Source organism: Schistocerca americana, chromosome 1, assembly GCF_021461395.2.
Source record: "Schistocerca americana isolate TAMUIC-IGC-003095 chromosome 1, iqSchAmer2.1, whole genome shotgun sequence".
Taxonomy (NCBI): domain Eukaryota; kingdom Metazoa; phylum Arthropoda; class Insecta; order Orthoptera; family Acrididae; genus Schistocerca; species Schistocerca americana.
Window position 1 is genome coordinate 128,937,714 of NC_060119.1, and position 19,946 is coordinate 128,957,659.

The window sequence follows — 19,946 nt, forward strand, 5'->3', positions numbered from 1 at the left end:
TCTCCATTATATAAAACAGTACGTCCAACTTAACGCTGTTCTTTGCATTGTGTAAGCACTCAGATACCGATAGTAACAATTTGAGAGCGAAGCATGGGAGCGCGATTCTAAGTATTGTTGTGAGACGAGGTATGTGTGCGAAAGTGGAAGTAGCAGTGTCGGTCGAGAGCTCGGAGAGAGAAGACGTGTCACGCTGCCCTCACATCGGTGATGGCAGTTCCAAGTGATAGCACTTCTAACCACACTTAAGGCCTGATTTCATTTATATTGCTAGGAGGGATTTAGATGGCTTAGCTACGCTTGAAGATGGAATTCAAGGTAAAATTCGCAAGCTTAGCGCAAAAGCAATTGCACGGTTAGTCTCGTGGTTGTTAGTCCAAGATTGCAACAATCCCATGTTTTGCTTGTCAGTGAAAGAAGCCTCCTTATCCTACAAAATAATAATTATTCTCCACATCTAAGTAATATTCTATGGTTACTAAATGTTAATGCAATTTTGAAATTGATATAACTTGTTAATCTGGCACTCAGCCATTACTGACACATATGTCATTTGTCATTGCTATTATTAATATTTGTTCATGATGATTCTTAAGTTTTAAATAGACTTAATTATTGAAATCCTCTCTCAGAAGTTATTTAGTAGTTAATAGGACCCAAGCAAACTCCTTTTTTATTAAATTCATTCTTAGTAACAGTAAGTTTTAGCTGCGGCTACTGCAGATTAGTTGCATATACTTTACATATTAGTTGCATACTGGCACGGTCGCCATATGAACGTGCAACACCCTATAAACTTTTCATGCTAATTAATGCCATGGAAGAATTGTCTTTTCCGAGTGTACATCTGACCAAAAGGGCGGTTCTAGTACCTGGAGCCCAAGGTTCTCGGTACTCACGCCTTTTGCTTCTTGTGCTAACATTTCCATAGAAACTTTCTTGCCCTAACATGTATTTTTTATATCTGACTGACAAGTTAAATACCAGTTTCCATAGATTTACCTTTAAAAGTGCTTTCATAGTGAAATAATTTCATAGAACTTTACATCACCTATGTCGCTTCCTTAGAGGGTTTAATTTCCAGGCCGGCCGCTGTGGCCGAGCGGTTCTAGGCGCTTCAGTCCAGAACTGCGCTGCTGCTATGGTCGCAGGTTGGAATCCTGCCTCGGGCATGGGTGTGTGTGTGTTGTCCTTAGGGTAGTTAGGTTTAAGTAGCTCTCAGTCTAGGGGACTGATGACCTCAGATGTTAAGTCCCATTGTGCTTAGAGCCATTTGAACCATTTTTTTTGTTTAATTTTCAGTTTTTTTAAAATCCTAACTGAGAAATCAAATACTAATTTTCATAGACGTATCTTTAAAAATGCCTTAAGAGTTCTTAAATAATGGTTTATTTTCAAGAAACTTTCGCCCACTATTTTACCCCCTCGTCATTCAATTACAAAAAATGATGAAACACGTATCTTTCTATTTCTAACTCCAAAATGTCCCTAATAGCGATATATTTTCAAAAAGCATTTCGTCTCCGTTTCACCCCCATACGGATTGGAATTTCGAGCAGTCTCTTTTTAAACGATGCCTACATTATACGATGAACATCCTCTCCAAATTTCAATTTTCTATCATTAGCGGTTTCGGCTGGGCGATGATGCGTCGATGAGTCAGTGTAGGCCTATTTCACACTCTTAGGGGTTGAATTTCCATGAAAAGCGAAACATGTAATTTTTTTCATTGCAACCGAGGAGCCAAACATCATTTTTCGAAGATTTCGCTTTAAAAATGCTTTCACAGTGGAATATTTTTATAAAACATTTCATTCCTCATTTCAAAAACAATGAAATATGTATTTTTGTATTTCTTACAGATAAAGTAAATACAAATTTCCACCGATTTGATCAAAAATTGCCATAAAAATTTTATCCCCTATTTCACCCCCGTAGGGGTTGAATCTCTACAAACAGTGAAACACATATTTTTATTTCCAACCGAGAAGCCAAATTCAGATTTTCGTAGGTTTAGCTATAACAGTGCTCCCGTAATGCAATATTTTCATAAAACATTTCATCCCCTATTTCGCCCCATTAGGGTTTGAACTTCCGAAAACAATGAAACATGTAATTTTCTTTATTTGTAACCAAGAAGTCAAACACCAATTTTCATAAATGTAGCTTTAAAAGTGCTTCAGTAGTTATGCATTAATGATTTACTTAAAAAAAAAAGAAAAAAAGCATTCACACACCACATAACCCCTTACTGAGGTTAAATTTCAAGAAATTCTGAAACACGTATTTCTTTATTTCTGATCGAGAAACCAAATACCGGAGGTCTAGCTTCAAAGTCGCCTTAATAGCGACATATTTTCAAAAATAATCTTTCAGCCCCTATTTTACCCCCTTAGGGGCAGAATTTCAAAAAATCCATTCTTAAGCGATGCTTACGCTATAAGATCAACAGCTCTCCAAATTTTAAGTTTCTATCCTTAGCGGTTTGGGTTGGACGTTGATGAGTCAGTGAATCAGTCAGTCGGGATATTGGTTTCTATGCAGGGTGGTCCATGCAAGTTTACTTTCACCTTCGTTACGTAGGCTCTCAGTCTTACCTATTGTTTAATTAATCTCCCTTAGGCACAAGATGATTTGTTCCACGCATATAGGCATTTTCATGGTCAAAAGGGTACTGAGAAGTAGGTTTGCCATTAAAAAGAAATTATGCAACTCACGACGGTATTGCAATACCTTTTCTAGTAGTCTATAAGTACTCAGCTATATATCCAGCATGTAAAATGTAGCATGTGTAAACCTAGGTATTATCCCCTAACACATTTTTGCTGCATACGTTTCGTTCTAGGTAGTGAGAACAAAGAAAAGCATTGCGCTAAAAAAAAAAAAAAAAAAGCATAAACAGCATATTATAGAGATAACTAGGTCTGATTACATATCAAACAATATACGCTATCTACCGGGCGAAGTGGCTCAGTGGTTGGCACACTGGACCCGCGTCCGGCCATCCAGATTTACCAGAGGTTGAAAATACCGCTACAGTTATGAGGTTGTTTTATTTAACACACGACCGGTTTAGGGCTCTTATATGCCCATCTTCATGTGTCGTAACTTGGTGCTGAGACCCCGAGCGTCGCGCTGTGCTACCAACGAACCACAAATTTAGGTTTTCCATTATTTCCATAAATCGCTCCAGGCAAATTTCGGGATGGTTCCTTTGAAACGGCACAGCCCCATGCTTGACACAATCCGAGCTTGTGCCCCGTCACTAATATCTTCCATGGCGACGGGTCGACGGGACGTTAAACCTAATTTTACTTCCCTTTAATATACACTATCTGAGAAAAACGCCCGGAACGGGAGGAGAAAAACAAATGACACTTCACAGGTTGAGAGAGTATGTGATGTTATTTCGGTGATAATGAAATCGAATTAAATTTGTAAAGAGCTTGGCAGTGTTAGCCCATTTATCAGCATGACGTTGCAATCCCTTTTGCCTGGATGCATGGACTGATTCAGTTGGGAAAAGGTGCCATACAGCCCTTGTATCACCTGCTGGGGCAAGCTGATGCAGAACTGTTGTTAACTGGCCCTTGATATTGGCACTGGGACGAAGTTCACGTCCGGAGTAGTCGCATACAAGTTCTTTCGGGAACAGATATGTGCACCTAGACACGGGAGCACCTCAACGTAATGCAGACAGTTCGCGCAGGTACGTGCCATGTTTGGACGAGCGTTGTCCTGTTGAAAAATGGCACCATGATAATGTCGCCTGGGAGATAAAACATGAGGACGCAGGATGTCCTTGACGTACAGTTGTGCCTTCGAAGTACCCTCAATCGCTGCCAGTGGCGACCTGAAGACATAACCGATAGCTCATCACACCATGACACCACAAATACAACCGCCGAGACTCTCCAGAACATTGGAATAATGAGACTCCTCCTCATGTTGGCGTAATATTCACCGACGGTGGTCTTTGGGGATAGTGCCGAACACAGTGAACACAGTGCAACGCCATTTATCAGCAGTCAATGGTTCCCTGTCACGGCACCACTCTAAATGCAGTCGTTGTTGTGGTGTTAGGACACACGCTGCATTTGAGTGTTCTTTTATAACTTCATTAAATTCTACAATCTTTCCTGATTACATTGATACACTACTGGCCACTAAAATTCCTGCACCAAGAAGAAATGCAGATGATAAACGGGTATTCATTGGACAAATATATTATACTAGAACTGACATGTGATCATATTTTCACGCAATTTGGGTGCATAGATACTGAGAAATCAGTACCTCTGGCCGTAATAACGGCCTTGATACGCCTGGGCATTGAGTCAAACAGAGCATGGATGGTGTGTACAGGTATAGCTGCCCATGCAGCTTCACACGATACCACAGTTCATCAAGAGTAGTGACTGGGGTATTGTGACGAGCCAGTTGCTCGGCCACCATTGACCAGACGTTTTCAGTTGGTAGATCTGCAGAATGTGCTGGCCAGGGCAGCAGTCGAACATTTTCTGTATTCAGAAAGGCCCGTACAGGACCTGCAACATGCGGTCGTGCATTATCCTGCTGAAATGTAGAGTTTCGCAGGGATCGAATGAAGGGTCGTAACACATCTTAAATGTAACGTCCACTGTTCAAAGTGCCGTCAATGCCAACAAGAGGTGACCAAAGCGTGTAACCAATGGCGCCCCATACCATCACGCCGGGTGATACGCCAGTATGGCGATGACGAATACACGCTTCCAAAGTGCGTTCACCGCGATGTCGCCAAACACGGATGCGACAACCTGGATCCATCTGAAAAAATGACGGTTTGCCATTCGTGCACCCAGCTTCGTCGTTGAGTACACCATCGCAGGCGCTCCTGTCTGTGATGCAGCGACAAGGGTAACCACAGCCATGGTCGTGCGGATGGTTGTTGTCTTACAGACATCTCCATCTGTTGACTCAGGAATCGAGACGTGGCTGCACGATCCGTTACAGCCATGCGGATAAGATGCCTGTCATCTCGACTGCTAGTGATACGAGGCCGTTGGGATCCAGCACCGCGTTCCGTATTACCCTCCTGAACCCACCGATTCCATATTCTGCTTACAGCCATTGGATCTCGACCAATGCGAGCAGCAATGTCGCGATACGATAAACCGCAATCGCGATAGGCTACAATCCGACCTTTATCAAAGTCGGAAACGTGATGGTACGCATTTCTCCTCCTTACACGAGGCATCACAACGACGTTTCACCAGGCAACGCCGGTCAACTGCTGTTTGTGTATGAGAAATCGGTTGGAAACTTTCCTCATGCCAGCACGTTGCAGGTGTCGCCACCGGCGCCAACCTTGTGTGAATGCTCTGAAAAGCTAATGATATTCATATCACAGCATCTTCTTCCTGTCGCTTAAATTTCGCGTCTGTAGCACGTCATCTTCGTGGTGTAGCAATTTTAATGGCCAGTAGTGTACATTTTTGAGTTTAGAATGAAAAATGACTGCTATACACCTAATTTTAGATAAAAGGTCGTGTTCACAATTACGCCCTCTTTACTTCAGTTATAGCAAACTTTTGATATTTCGCAAAACAGTTAGAAACTTTTTGCCTCCAGCTATTTTATTTGCGACATATTGTGTATGCTGCTTTCCAGCATGTGTAAATGATCGTCGTTGCTCCTGCTTAGTTCTGCTTTGGTGAATTCCTTTTTTGTTTAAGTTCGTAGTGAAAATCTCTTGTCTAAGTGCTACAGATTTTGTGAGTGTAGATCTTCTATCTGTGCAGTGACGTCTTTCAATGATGGAGTGGTAGCTAGATTGGAAGTGTTGAGAAATGAGGGCATAAAATGTGGCCCTACTGTGAAAGACGAATTGCTTGCCTGTGACAGACAGCGGGTACCGAAGTTGAAAGATACCCTCTTCAAGTCACCAAAGAACAAAAAGTGCCAAAACAAGTGGCAGGAGCAAGCTTGAAAAAGAAGAAATGCAGCAGAATGAACACTATTCTTCAGGAATGTTCTGAGGCACAATTTAATGCGATTATTTTCATCGACTGTTTCCCACAAGTTGTGTTTTTCAGAATTTAGGTACTCATATCTTTTTCAGTTAATCAAGCAATGCACAATTTTTTTTCTGTAGCTTGCAGTTGTCTGTACCTACCTAGTAGCTCTAGTAGCTTCAACTAAATTATAGAGAAATACAATTTCTGATTGGGAAAAATATTCTAAAAATTAAAATATAAGATATAATAATAATTTTGCTGGTTGTTATGTATAATACACGGAATTCAATAGGTGTAGTATCTTAGCTCTCGTGTCACTTTTTTGTGCCTTAACACGTGTCCATCATTCTGTCCCTTCTTTTCGTCCATGTTTTGCATGTTTCTTTCTTTGCCGATTCTGCGGAGAAAGTCTTCATTTCTTATCTTATCAGTCCACCTGATTTTCAACATTTTCATCTCAAACGCTTCATTTCTCTTCTGTTCCAGTTTTACCGCTGTCCAAGTTTCACTACCATACAGTACTGTGCTCCAAATGTACACTCTCAGAAATTTCTTCCTCGAATTAAAACCTATGTTTGATCCTAGTAGACTTCTCTTGGCCAGGAATACCCTCTTTGCTTGTGTTACACTGCTTTTTATAATCTTGCTTCGTCCATCGTGGCTTATTTTGCTTCTTAGGTAGCAGAATTGCTTAACTTCGTCCACTTCGTGACCACCAATACTGATGTTAAGTTTCTCGCTATTGTCATATCAGCTACTTCTCGTTACTTTGGCCTTTTTCTGGTTTACTCTCAATCCTTATTCTGTATTCATTAGACTGTCCATTCCATTCAACAGATCCTGTAATTCTTCTGCACTCTCACTGAGGATAGGAATGTCATCAGCAAATTTTATTTTTGATCTCCTTTCATCCTGAATTTTAATCCCACTGTTCAACCTTTCTTTTAGTCTGTCATGTCTTCTTCGGCGTGTATCTTGAATGGTAGGAACGAAAGACTGTCTTAGACCCTTTTTAATCCGAGCACTTGGTTCTTGATGCTCCAGTCTTGTTGTTCCCTCTTGGTTGCTGCATATATTCCAATGGAATGTCATCTATTCCTTCTGCTGTATTTACACTGAAGTCATCTGTCTTCAATGTACTCTTTCGACCCATCCACTATTTCCTCTCTGTTTAACAGTGAAATTCCCATTGCACCCTTAATGTTACCACACTTTCATTAAATTTCGCTGAAGGTGTTTTTCTTTTCTATATTTTGAGTCAGTCCTTTCGACGATCACTTCTTTTCCGATTTCATCATATTTTTTTCTGCAGCAATTTCACCTTGGTTTCCCTGCATTTCCTATTTATTTCTTGCCCAACTGATTGACGAGGGCTATTCGGAAAGCAAGTTACGATCGGTCGCGAAATGGAATCCTCTGTGAAAACTCGATGAAGCTGTACGCATGTTGCGCAGTGTCTCTTGTACGCCGATCGATCATCTCACGTCGCCCTTTGCAGTTGTGAGTGCACACTTAGCACGTACAGATGCCTAGGAAATAGCGTGTCCCACCAAGTATGAGGGCCTGGTGTGAGATTTCGCCGGATGTCATGCAGTCCACAAAACACGACTACCTTGCAGTTCTTTCTTCGTGCCAATTCTCGGCAACATTTTGCAGGGGTAATGCAGATGCTACTGCAGCGTTTTCGATGGGAAGTGTTCATCGCTCACAGTGCGGCCCGTAACTGTCTGCCCCTGAGTTTCATCTCTGCTCACGTGAACCGTTGGCTTTGAAGACGTTTCGGCACAGTCATCGAGCTGTAGACCAGCGTAGAGAATTGGGGGCCAGCACGGGCGGCTGCCTTCTATGATTAGAGTATTGTAGAGTTGGCAAAATGCTACCACAAAGTCCAAGTCGGAGCGGCGACTATGTAGAGAAGAAGCCAGAAGGTGCAGCCAACTGTTGGAAATAAAATATTTTCGATATTCACAGTGGTATCGATTTCGCGACCGATCGGAACTCATATTTGGTGTATTCTTGTCTTTCCGTGAACGTTTCTGTATTTCCATCTTTCGTCGATCAGTTGAAGGATCTCTTCCGTTAACCAAGTTTCTTCGGTATTGCCATCTTTGTACCTTTGTCTGACTATTCAGCATCTGTGGTTGCACTTTTTAAAGACGTTCATTCCTTTCCACGGAACTGCCTATTGTGATATTCTCTATCCTTAGCGAGATTAAAACGCGTGTCATCATTCCTCAGTACTTCAGTATCCCACTTTCTTCATACTGATTCTTCCTTAAGATTCTTCTAACTTCAGTTTGCTCTTCGTCATTACTAAATTATGACGCGAGTCTACATCTCCTCCTGGGTACGCCTTACGATACTATGTCAGATCTAGGAATCTCTGTCTGGCCATAATGTAATCCATCTGGAATCTTACCATGTCTTCAGGTCTTTTGCAAGTATACCTCCTCCTTCTCCTGTGGTTCTTCAAGAGAGTATCAGCTATTACCATCTGAAATTTATCACAGAACTCAGTTAGTCCTACACCACTCTTATTTCCACTGCTTACCCGATATTCTCCCGCAGATCTTCCTTCTGTTCTTTCCCCTACAGCCATGTTCCAATCCCCCGTGATTACTAGATTATCTCCTTCCTTTACGTACTGAATTATCCGTCCAATATCCTCTTATACCTTCTCTATCTAATGATGTACTGCTCGCGACGTCGCCATGTATACCTGAACAGTCGTTGTCAGCGTCGGTTTGCTGTCGAATTTGATGAGAACAAACCTGTCACTGAACTGTTCGCAGTAGCTCACTCTTTGCCCTGCTTTCCAATTCATAACGAATCTTACTCCCGTTATACAATTTTCTGCTGCTATTGATATTACTCTACATCCATCTGTCCAGAAACCTTATCTTCTTTGCATTTCATTCCACAAACCCCTACTATAACTAGACTGAGCCTTTGGGTTTCCCTTTCCTACATTTCCTACTAACTTCAAACTAATGTTTTTCTCATGGTCACCTTCCTCTTTGCAGTCCCCTCCTGCGGATCTGAACGGAGGAATGGTCTGGAATCTTTTGCCACAGGAGAGATCATCATGACACTTTTCAATTACACGTGTCTTGTGGATACACTTATGTGTCTTTAATGCAGTGGTTTCCATTGCCTCCTGCATCCTCATGCCGTTGATTATTGATGGTACGTATCAAGTCCCTATTACTCTGACCTGGATACTGCACATTCATCTTGCTATAATCCGAGACGTGCAGGTATATCTTCGCTAAGTTCTTTGGAACTGTGTGACCTTGACTGAATCTTTACTAGATGCTGATGGCACTTTTAACACAGAGCCCATGTATAGCAGTCACCTTGCCACGTTGCACAACTAACATATGGGAGGCGTTTCATGGATGGTGGTGCGGTATTTTAATATTTTTATGGCACGTGTCAAGTCCTTATTAAGAAAGGCCCAGGCGGCCAAATGGAGTACGACAATGAGGTGCCTTTTAATTTGTGCTAGATGCTGATAACGCTGTCTCACACAACTACATGGCATCTTCTCAGTGACCACTCAACATCTGACACTGTTCACGCCCCTTATATCTCTACCAGACTGGTAGCAACAACCATCCCAAATGACAATACTGCACTGTGGAGGTCGTTCCGCTATTTGTCACAGAGAATTGAGAACCTCTAATCGTTCACTAACCTGCTGATGGTGTGTACGTGTTAGATGCTGCACATCGATCATGACTCCTGCGTTCGTAAGTTCTTCTCATTTGGTACGCAACATCCCGCGCGGTGAAGATGTTCACTCGAATTTCAAGACACGAATATTACATTTGTCGGATGTGTGTTTTTAACCAATCTGGTTAAGCCATTTTTTTGCGATATCCTTTAGTTTCAGAGTGCTAGTGCTGCAAGTTGTTTAGGGAAGCTTCTGTAAAGTATAAAAAGTAGGAGAGAACTATTGACAGAATTGAACCTGTGGGGATTAGTTAGTCGTGCTTACATGGCTCAGCCGGTATTGGCCGCTATCGTCAAGTTTTCGTATTCGAATCCCAGCCCCCAACACATTTTTAATCTGCTAGGTAGTTTCAGATCACCGCACACACTACTACAGAGTGATAAAATTGTTCTGGAAGCAGATTGTGGATCACACGATTCGCAGGCACACATTGTACGAACATACAAAGAGTGGCCTGCACTGATGATGGAACGATGTACAGTAAACTCAAGCGCTCAGCATAAATGCTTATTGTGGTGCGTGGTTGTAACTATGTTATTTTTCCTTTTCAAATAAAATTATTTTACTTTCCAGTTTCACAGTACTCCACAAGCAGAAATGCTATGATATAGCTACTTAACTTGTCTGAAAGTGTAAGGCTCAGTCAAATGAAAACGAGAGAGATGAAAAAAAAGTAAGTAAACTGCTTATTATTTCAAAAGTAATCGCCATAGCTGTTAATAAATTTATCCTACCGTGAGACAAGACGGCCAGTGTCTTCATGGAAAAACGTTTACGGTTGCCTACGGAACCATGGTTATACCGAGACATGCACCTACTAGGTCCGAAGCAAATCGACGAAGAATTGGACATGTACGTACAAATATACACTCCTGGAAATTGAAATAAGAACACCGTGAATTCATTGTACTAGGAAGGGGAAACTTTATTGACACATTCCTGGGGTCAGATACATCACATGATCACACTGACACAACCACAGGCACATAGACACAGGCAACAGAGCATGCACAATGTCGGCACTAGTACAGTGTATATCCACCTTTCGCAGCAATGCAGGGTGCTATTCTCCCATGGAGACGATCGTAGAGATGCTGGATGTAGTCCTGTGGAACGGCTTGCCATGCCATTTCCACCTGGCGCCTCGGTTGGACCAGCGTTCGTGCTGGACGTGCAGATCGCGTGAGACGACGCTTCATCCAGTCCCAAACATGCTCAATGGGGGACAGATCCGGAGATGTTGCTGGCCAGGGTAGTTGACTTACACCTTCTAGAGCACGTTGGGTGGCACGGGGTACATGCGGACGTGCATTGTCCTGTTGGAACAGCAAGTTCCCTTGCCGGTCTAGGAATGGTAGAACGATGGGTTCGATGACGGTTTGGATGTACCGTGCACTATTCAGTGTCCCCTCGACGATCACCAGTGGTGTACGGCCAGTGTAGGAGATTGCTCCTCACACCACGATGCCGGGTGTTGGCCCTGTGTGCCTCGGTCGTATGCAGTCCTGATTGTGGCGCTCACCTGCACGGCGCCAAACATGCATACGACCATCATTGGCACCAAGGCAGAAGCGACTCTCATCGCTGAAGACGACACGTCTCCATTCATCCCTCCATTCACGCCTGTCGCGACACCACTGGAGGCGGGCTGCACGATGTTGGGGCGTGAGCAGAAGACGGCCTAACGGTGTGCGGGACCGTAGCCCAGCTTCATGGAGATGGTTGCGAATGGTCCTCGCCGATACCCCAGGAGCAACAGTGTCCCTAATTTGCTGGGAAGTGGCGGTGCAGTCCCCTACGGCACTGCGTAGGATCCTACGGTCTTGGCGCGCATCCGTGCGTCGCTGCGGTCCGGTCCCAGGTCGACGGGCACGTGCAGCTTCCGCCGACCACTGGCGACAACATCGATGTACTGTGGAGACCTCACGCCCCACGTGTTGAGCAATTCGGCGGTACGTCCACCCGGCCTCCCGCATACCCACTATACGCCCTCGCTCAAAGTCCGTCAACTGCACATACGGTTCACGGCCACGATGTCGCGGCATGCTACCAGTGTTAAAGACTGCGATGGAGCTCCGTATGCCACTGCAAACTGGCTGACACTGACGGCGGCGGTGCACAAATGCTGCGCAGCTAGCGCCATTCGACGGCCAACACCGCGGTTCCTGGTGTGTCCGCTGTGCCGTGCGTGTGATCATTGCTTGTACAGCCCTCTCGCAGTGTCCGGAGCAAGTATGGTGGGTCTGACACACCGGTGTCAATGTGTTCTTTTTTCCATTTCCAGGAGTGTATTTCCATAAAGTCACTGAACGTCTTGTTTCACAGTGGGATAAATGTATTAACAGTTACGGCGATTACGTTTGAGTAAACCATTTACTTACTTTTTTCCATATGTGTCGTTTTCATTTGACTGCCCTCTATACATTTTTTCTTTTTTTTTTTTTTTTGAGAAATGACCATGATAGTGCAAATAATTTCGAGTTCGTGGGGAGGCTTACCGAGAGGATCGTAACAGCAAAGTGGGGAGGAGTCGAGAAGAAATACTCCCTACCATACATCGTAATGTGGTTTCCACAAGTAAGTACGTAGTTGTAAATTTATTGTAGAATAATCTTTGGAAACTCATCTGTAAAATATTTCAGCTAATCTCTCGCCAGTAAGATACAGAGATACACCTCACATCTAATGTGTCATTCGGATGGAATGTACATTGTACGAAGTAGTATGAAATACGTCCTTCAAGGGAAGAGTCATGCGTCGTGACTTCGTTAAGAAATCATTTCTCTTGCCTTCAAGTATCAATATCACTTCATTGAGAAATCATTTGCCTTGCCTCAAGTACCAATATTTCTGCTACATTCAAGAGAAGTAAAATACATTGAAATTTCATCAAGTCTATAATTGAATAGGATTCATTTCCATTCTTTTGCTAGGTTGCATGTTTTGTGTAGTTCCCGTAGCTACGAAAGAGCGCTTCATAAAGATCGATGAGATTCCATTCTGCTTTTTACCCGTGGTGCGCAGTAGAATTACTACTTAACCGTGTTTATACATGTAAATTTCCAGCCATCTGCTTGTATATAGCTGAAATTTGGAAGTACCATTAATAAAGTTAGTCGACACGTTTAACATCTCACGGACACGAGGGAGGGGAATATTTATATGGACATGAATAAGAGGAGACAGATGTGAAATTCTATTTTGTCGCGTATCATTTAGGAATTTAGCTGAACCGGTTTCGATGAACGACATCGAGGCTGCAGGTCCTAAAATGGAAGCAGAGTACGAGTTTCGTTTCAACGACGCGTCGCGTGCCTCGGATTGTGTATCTTGCCGAGGAACATTCGTATACCTTCGTCTACTGTTGTCGGACGTTCCTCAGTGCACGAGAAATGAATACAAAAACATATCCATTTTGGGAAAGGAATCCGACGTGCCGCTCGCATTTGGAATTCTTTTGGGGTAGCATAACTCTGCCTGAGACGACATTTGCGTGCGATAACAGCCATTTTTTTCAGTTTGATTGAGTGTGAGGCAGGAGAACAGCTTTTCTTAGCAACCATCCTCGGGACTATTTCCTAATTGTTTCGGGGTTGTGAAACCACAACTGATTCGAAAAATATTTTAAATACGACTGACGCGGGATTGAAACTTATGAACATTTAGGCACCGTTTATGCTGTTCTTGATTGATCAAACTGTGCGATACGCGTATCAGTGGTGCCTGAAATACAGCAGCAGTAGTGATTTCAGTGATCTGCTGTAGCTCTTCCATTGTGTGAGAAGTGTTTGAGTATTTATCCTACAGATAAAAAGAATCACAGGGAAAGAAATCAGGCGATCGAAGTGGCGGTGTTGTTGAAAATATCTACGCAGTCGTTCATCTTCTGTTAGTAGATCCACGTATGGAGTACTCAGTTTCTGAGCGTACCGGTTAGCATTAACACTTTGACAAAGGAATTGTGTTAGGCTCGGGCACCGGACACTCCGCATCAAACATCAATCTTGAGATTACACAACTGCTCTTTAGAGTACTGACGGGAATTTTCTGACGCATAATGGCGCATAATGTTTGAGTTCACATACGCTGACAAGTCTGAACCTGGCAGTCTGCTTTCGCATCGTTGCTTAAAAGTAGCAAACGTATAACTACATTTGTATATCTAAGTGTCGTGGTCGGGCATGTGCGACAGAACAGACACCACTAGTGATGAAGAAGTTAGTACATTTGTAAATTTTTGGAAATTGGTGATGAGATGGTATGGGACCAAACTGCTGAGGTCATCGGTCCATAAGCTTACACGCTACTTAATCTAACTTAAACTAACTTACGCTGAGGACAACACACACATACATTCCCCAGGGAGGACTCGACCTCCGACGGAGGGAACCCCGCGGACCTCCCCAACACAAACTGTTCGAGTCCCGGCCGCTGCACAAATGTTAATTCATTTCGTCTGCTTCGATCATTATCGTAGATATTAAAAAGATATTTAAATGTCTCATGGAAACATTTTATTATAATTGTCGGGGCGTTATGGTATGGGAAATGTTTTCGTAGCCTTTCCTGGGTGATCTCGTCTTTCTAGAAGGCACTGTGGCTCGCCACAAGTTTGCAGCTGTCCTTGGTGATCGTGTCCACTCTCACTTGTGAAACACCTGCAAACGTCTGATTACTTTACATTAGGTTAAGCACCACGTAAAACTACGCAGTCCAGTCACATTAATGTTACCAATGGCTATATTCCATGTCAGCGTGCAATAGCCACTCACAGACGACAGGTGGCAGCACTAGCAGAGGAGGGTATATAAAGCGTGTCGGCGGAACACGGAAGAGATGCCAGAGGAAGCACACAAGCATGCCTCTATCCCTGGGACACCTACATGCAGTGTTTTTCTTCTCGGCAAGACGGCATCTACAAGCAGGACAATGCAACGATTAACACAGCTCGCAGTGTACGTGTGTGGTTTGAAGAACACCAGGATGAGTCTACCACACTGCCCTGGCCATCAAACTCCTCAGATATGAAGATAGTAACTGTTCTCGAAAGAACAGATACCATTGATGACCGTGCAGCTTCTCTAGAATAAATGATAATTAATTGAAACCCTCAGCTGCCGACAAGTGTTGTTGACATTGCTTGATGGGGACAGCTGAAAATGTATGCCCCGACCAGTATTCGAACCCGGGAATTCCTACTTACATGGCAGACGCTCCATCCATCTGAACCACCGAGGACACAGATGAATAGCGCGACTGCAGGGACTTATCCTGAGCAGGTAGCTCAGATGGATAGAGCGTCTGCCATGTAAGCAGGAGGTCCCGGGTTCGAGTCCCGGTCGGGGCACACATTTTCAGTTGTCCCCATCAAGGTATGTCAACAACACCTGTCGTCAGCTGAGGGTTTCAATTAATTATCATAAACTACCCAGATGTAAACCCAGTCGAGAAGCTATGGGACCACCGTGATCGAACTGTTCGCGACATGGATCATGGATCCTGAACAGAGAACATTAGCGTAGCTGGCCATGCCACTGCAGTCAGCATGGCTCTACATTCCTGTCGGTAGCTTCCAGAACCTCAGTGACTCTCCTCCTGCGCGTCAGCGCCGCATATGGTGGCTATTCAGGGGTTTTGGCGGGTGGTCACAGTAATGTGGTTGGACTGTGTATCTTCAGCATGCATTTCTCGCTGTGTATCGATATTTTTGTGGAACTCGTGTACGCCTCCAGCTCATAAATTCTACAGACCAACTTGAACAGTCACTCGGTTACTACATCCTCCAACGATTCCAGAAATAACGAAGGAATACTGTTTGTCCCTTGTGTCTTATGGAAAGGCTAGAGTCAGCGAAGGGACGGGCAGGTGCTGGGTCTGCTACCCGGCTTTACGGGTGTGTGTGGATGTGTGTGGCAGGCTGTGGCGGCGGCTGACGGCGCCGCTGAAGCGGACGGCACGCGCGCTGGAGGCGGTGGAGGCGACGGTGGGCAACGCGACGGCGGGCCAGGCGGGCGCGCTCGTGTCGCTGGAGCAGTGCTGCGCCGAGACGCGCCGCGTCGCCTCGCAGGCCGACCAGCTGGTGCGCCAGGTGGAGGCCGCCGTGGCCGGCGTCGCCGCGCGCGACCACAAGCTCGACTCCAGGCTGCAGGTGAGCACTCACGCTGCCAGCTGTGGCGCTGCAGGCGCGTCGCCGACCCGTGTTTACGTACACTGAGGTGGAAAAAGGCGTGGGATACCTCCTAGCATCGTGTCGGACCTACGCAGCTACTAGACGTCGCAGGGACTCAACGATTCGTTCGAAGTTCCCTCCTGAAATACTAGGCTATGCTGCCTCTACTGCCGTCCATAACTGCGAAAGTGTTACCGATGCAGGATAGTGCACGAACTGATATCTCGATTATTTCCCATAATTTTCGACGGGATTCATGTCGGGCGATATGGGTCCCCAAATAATTCGCTTGGATTGTCCAGAATGGTCTTCAAACCAATCTCGAACAGTTGTGGCCAAGTCTCATCACATAGTTTTCTGGGAACACAAAGTCCATGAATGGCTGCAAATGTTCTCCAAATGTTGTTGTTGTTGTGGTCTTCAGTCCTGAGACTGCTTTGATGCAGCTCTCCATGCTACTCTATCCTGTGCAAGCTTTATCATCTCCCAGTACCTACTGCAACCTACATCCTTCTGAATCTGCTTAGTGTATTCATCTCTTGGTCTCCCTCTACGATTTTTACCCTCCACGCTGCCCTCCAATCCTAAATTGGTGAACCCTTGATGCCTCAGAACATGTCCTACCAACCGACCCCTTCTTCTGGTCAAGTTGTGCCACAAACTTCTCTTCTCCCCAATCCTATTCAATACTTCCTCATTAGTTATGTGATCTACCCATCTAATCTTCAGCATTCTTCTGTAGCACCACATTTCGAAAGCTTCTATTCTCTTCTTGTCCAAACTATTTATCGTCCATGTTTCACTTCCATACATGGCTACACTCCATACAAATACTTTCAGAAATGACATCCTGACACTTAAATCTGTACTCGATGTTAACAAATTTCTCTTCTTCAGAAACGCTTTCCTTGCCATTGCCAGTCTACATTTTATATCCTCTCTACTTGGACCATCGTCAGTTATTTTGCTCCCCAAATAGCAAAACTCCTTTACTACTTTAAGTGTCTCATTCCCTCAGTATCACCCGACTTAATTAGACTACATTCCATTATCCTTGTTTTGCTTTTGTTGATGTTCATCTTATATCCTCCTTTCAAGACACTGTCCATTCCATTCAACTGCTCTTCCAAGTCCTTTGCTGTCTATGACAGAATTACAATGTCATCGGCGAACCTCAAAGTTTCTATTTCTTCTCCATGAATTTTAATACCTACTCCGAATTTTTCTTTTGTTTCCTTTACTGCTTGCTCAATATACAGATCAAATAACATCACTCCCTTCCCAACCACGGCTTCCCTTTCATGGCTATCGACTCTTATAACTGCAATCTGGTTTCTGCACAAATTGTAAATAGCCTTTCGCTCCCTGTATTTTACCCCTGCCACCTTCATAATTTGAAAGAGAGTATTCCACTCAACATTGTCAAAAGCTTTCTCTAAGTCTACAAATGCTAGAAACGTAGGTTTGCCTTTCCTTTAATCTATTTTCTAAGATAAGCCGTAGGGTCAGTATTGCCTCACGTGTTTCTACATTTCTGCGTAATCTAAACTGATCTTGACCGAGGTCGGCTTCTACCAGTTTTTCCATTCGTCTGTAAACAATTCGTGTTAGTATTTTGCAGCTGTGATAGTTCGGTAATTTTCACATCTGTCAACACCTGCTTTCTTTGGGATTGGAATTATTATATTCTTCTTGAAGTCTGAGGGTATTTCGCCTGTTTCATACATCTTGCTCACGGTAGAGTTTCGTCAGGACTGGCTGTCCCAAGGCCGTCAGTAGTTCCAATGGAATGTTGTCTACTCCGGAGGCCTTGTTTCGACTCAGGTCTTTCAGTGCTCTGTCAAACTCTTCACGCAGTATCATATCTCCGATTTCATGTTCATCTACATCCTCTTCCATTTCCATAATATTGTCCTCAAGTACATCGCCCTTGTATAGACCCTCTATATACTCCTTCCACCTTTCTGCTTTCCCTTCTTTGCTTAGAACTGGGTTTCCATCTGAGCTCTTGATATTCATACAAGTCGTTCTCTTATCTCCAAAGGTCTCTTTAATTTTCCTGTAGGCAGTATCTATCTTACCCCTAGTGAGATAGGCCTCTACATCCTTACATTTGTCCTCTAGCCATCCCTGCTTAGCCATTTTGCACTTCCTGTCGATCTCATTTTTGAGACGTTTGTATTCCTTTTTGCCTATTTCATTTACTGCTTTTTTATATTTTCTCCTTTCATCAATTAAATTCAATGTTTATCCGGTTACCCAAGGATTTCTACTAGCCCTCGTCTTTTTACCTACTTGATCCTCTGCTGCCTTCGCTACTTCATCCCTCAAAGCTACCCATTCTTCTTCTACTGTATTTCTTTCCCCCATTCCTGTCAATTGTTCCCTGAAACTCTCTACAACCTCTGGTTCTTTCAGTTTATCCAGGTCCCATCTCCTTAAATTCCCACCTTTTCGCAGTTTCTTCAGTTTTAATCTACAGTTCATAACCAATGGATTGTGGTCAGCGTCCAGATCTGCTCCTGGAAATGTCTTACAATTTACTACCTGGTTCCTAAATCTCTGTCTTACCATTATGTAATCTATCTGATACCTTCTAGTATCTCCAGGATTCTTCCATGTATACAACCTTCTTTTATGATTCTTGAACCAAGTGTTAGCTATGATTAAGTTATGCTCTGTGCAAAATTCTACCAGACGGCTTCCTCTTTCATTTCTCTCCCCCAATCCATATTCACCCACTATGTTTCCTTCTCTCCCTTTTCCTACTGTCGAATTCCAGTCACCTATGACTATTAAATTTTCGTCTCCCTTCACTATCTGAATGATTTCTTTTATCTCATCATACATTTAATCAATTTCTTCATCATCTGCAGAGCTAGTTGGCATATAAACTTGTACTACTGTAGTAGGCATGGGCTTCGTGTCTATCTTGGCCACAATAATGCGTTCACTATGCTGTTGGTAGTAGCTTACTCGCACTCCTATTTTTTATTCGTTATTAAACCTACTCTTGCATTACCCCTGTTTGATTTTGTATTTATAATCCTGTATTCACCTGAACAAAAGTCTTGTTCCTCCTGCCACCGAACTTCACTAATTCCCACTATATCTAACTTCAACCTATCCATTTCCCTTTTTAAATTTTCTAACCTACCTGCCCGATTAAGGGATCTGACATTCCACGCTCCGATCCGTAGAACGCCAGCTTTCTTTCTCCTGATAACGATGTCCTCTTAAGTAGTCCCCGCCCGGAGATCCGAATGGGGCACTATTGTACCCCCGGAATATTTTACCCAAGAGGACGCCATCATCATTTAACCATACAGTAAAGCTGCATGCCCTCGGGAAAAATCGCCAGATATAACTGGTAGAAGCCGACCTCGGAGAAGATCAGTTTGGATTCCGTAGAAATGTTGGAACACGTGAGGCAATAATGACCTTACGACTTATCTTAGAAAATAGATTAAGGAAGGGCAAACCTACGTTTGTAGCATTTGTAGACTTAGTGACAGCTTTTGACAATGTTGACTGGAATACTCTCCTTCAAATTTTAAAGGTGGCAGGGGTAAAATACGGGGAGCGGAAGTCTATTTACAATTTGTACATAAACCAGATGGCAGTTAGTCAACGGACATCAAAGGGAAGCAGTGGTTCGGAGGGGAGTGAGACACGGTTGTAGCCTCTCCCCTACGTTATTCAATCTGTATATTGAGCAAGCAGTAAAGGAAACGAAAGAAAAATTCGGAGTAGGAATTAAAATCCATGGAGAAGAAGTAAAAAAATTGAGGTTCGCCGATGACATTGTAATTCTGTCAGACACAGCAAAGGATCTGGAAGTACAGCTGAACGGAATGGACAGTCTCTTAAAAAGGAGAATGTAAGATGAACATCAACAAAATCAATACGAGGATAATGGAATGTTGTCGAATTAAATCGGGTGATGCTGCGGTAATTAGATTAGGAAATGAGACGCTCAAAGTAGTCGATGACTTTTGCTACTTGGGGATCAAAGTAACTGATGATGGTCGAAGTAGAGACGATA

General features: G+C 43.6%; 1 protein-coding gene across 1 annotated transcript in view; it reads left to right on the forward strand.

Annotated features, from left to right (window-relative positions):
• The window catches only part of LOC124605649 (angiopoietin-related protein 6-like), a 941,284-nt gene that overhangs the window by 708,124 nt on the left and 213,214 nt on the right, over positions 1 to 19,946 (forward strand). Inside the window, exon 7 of the mRNA XM_047137517.1 lies at positions 15,649 to 15,880. Coding sequence (XP_046993473.1) covers positions 15,649 to 15,880 — 232 coding nt within the window. The remainder of the gene's footprint in view (positions 1 to 15,648; positions 15,881 to 19,946) is intronic.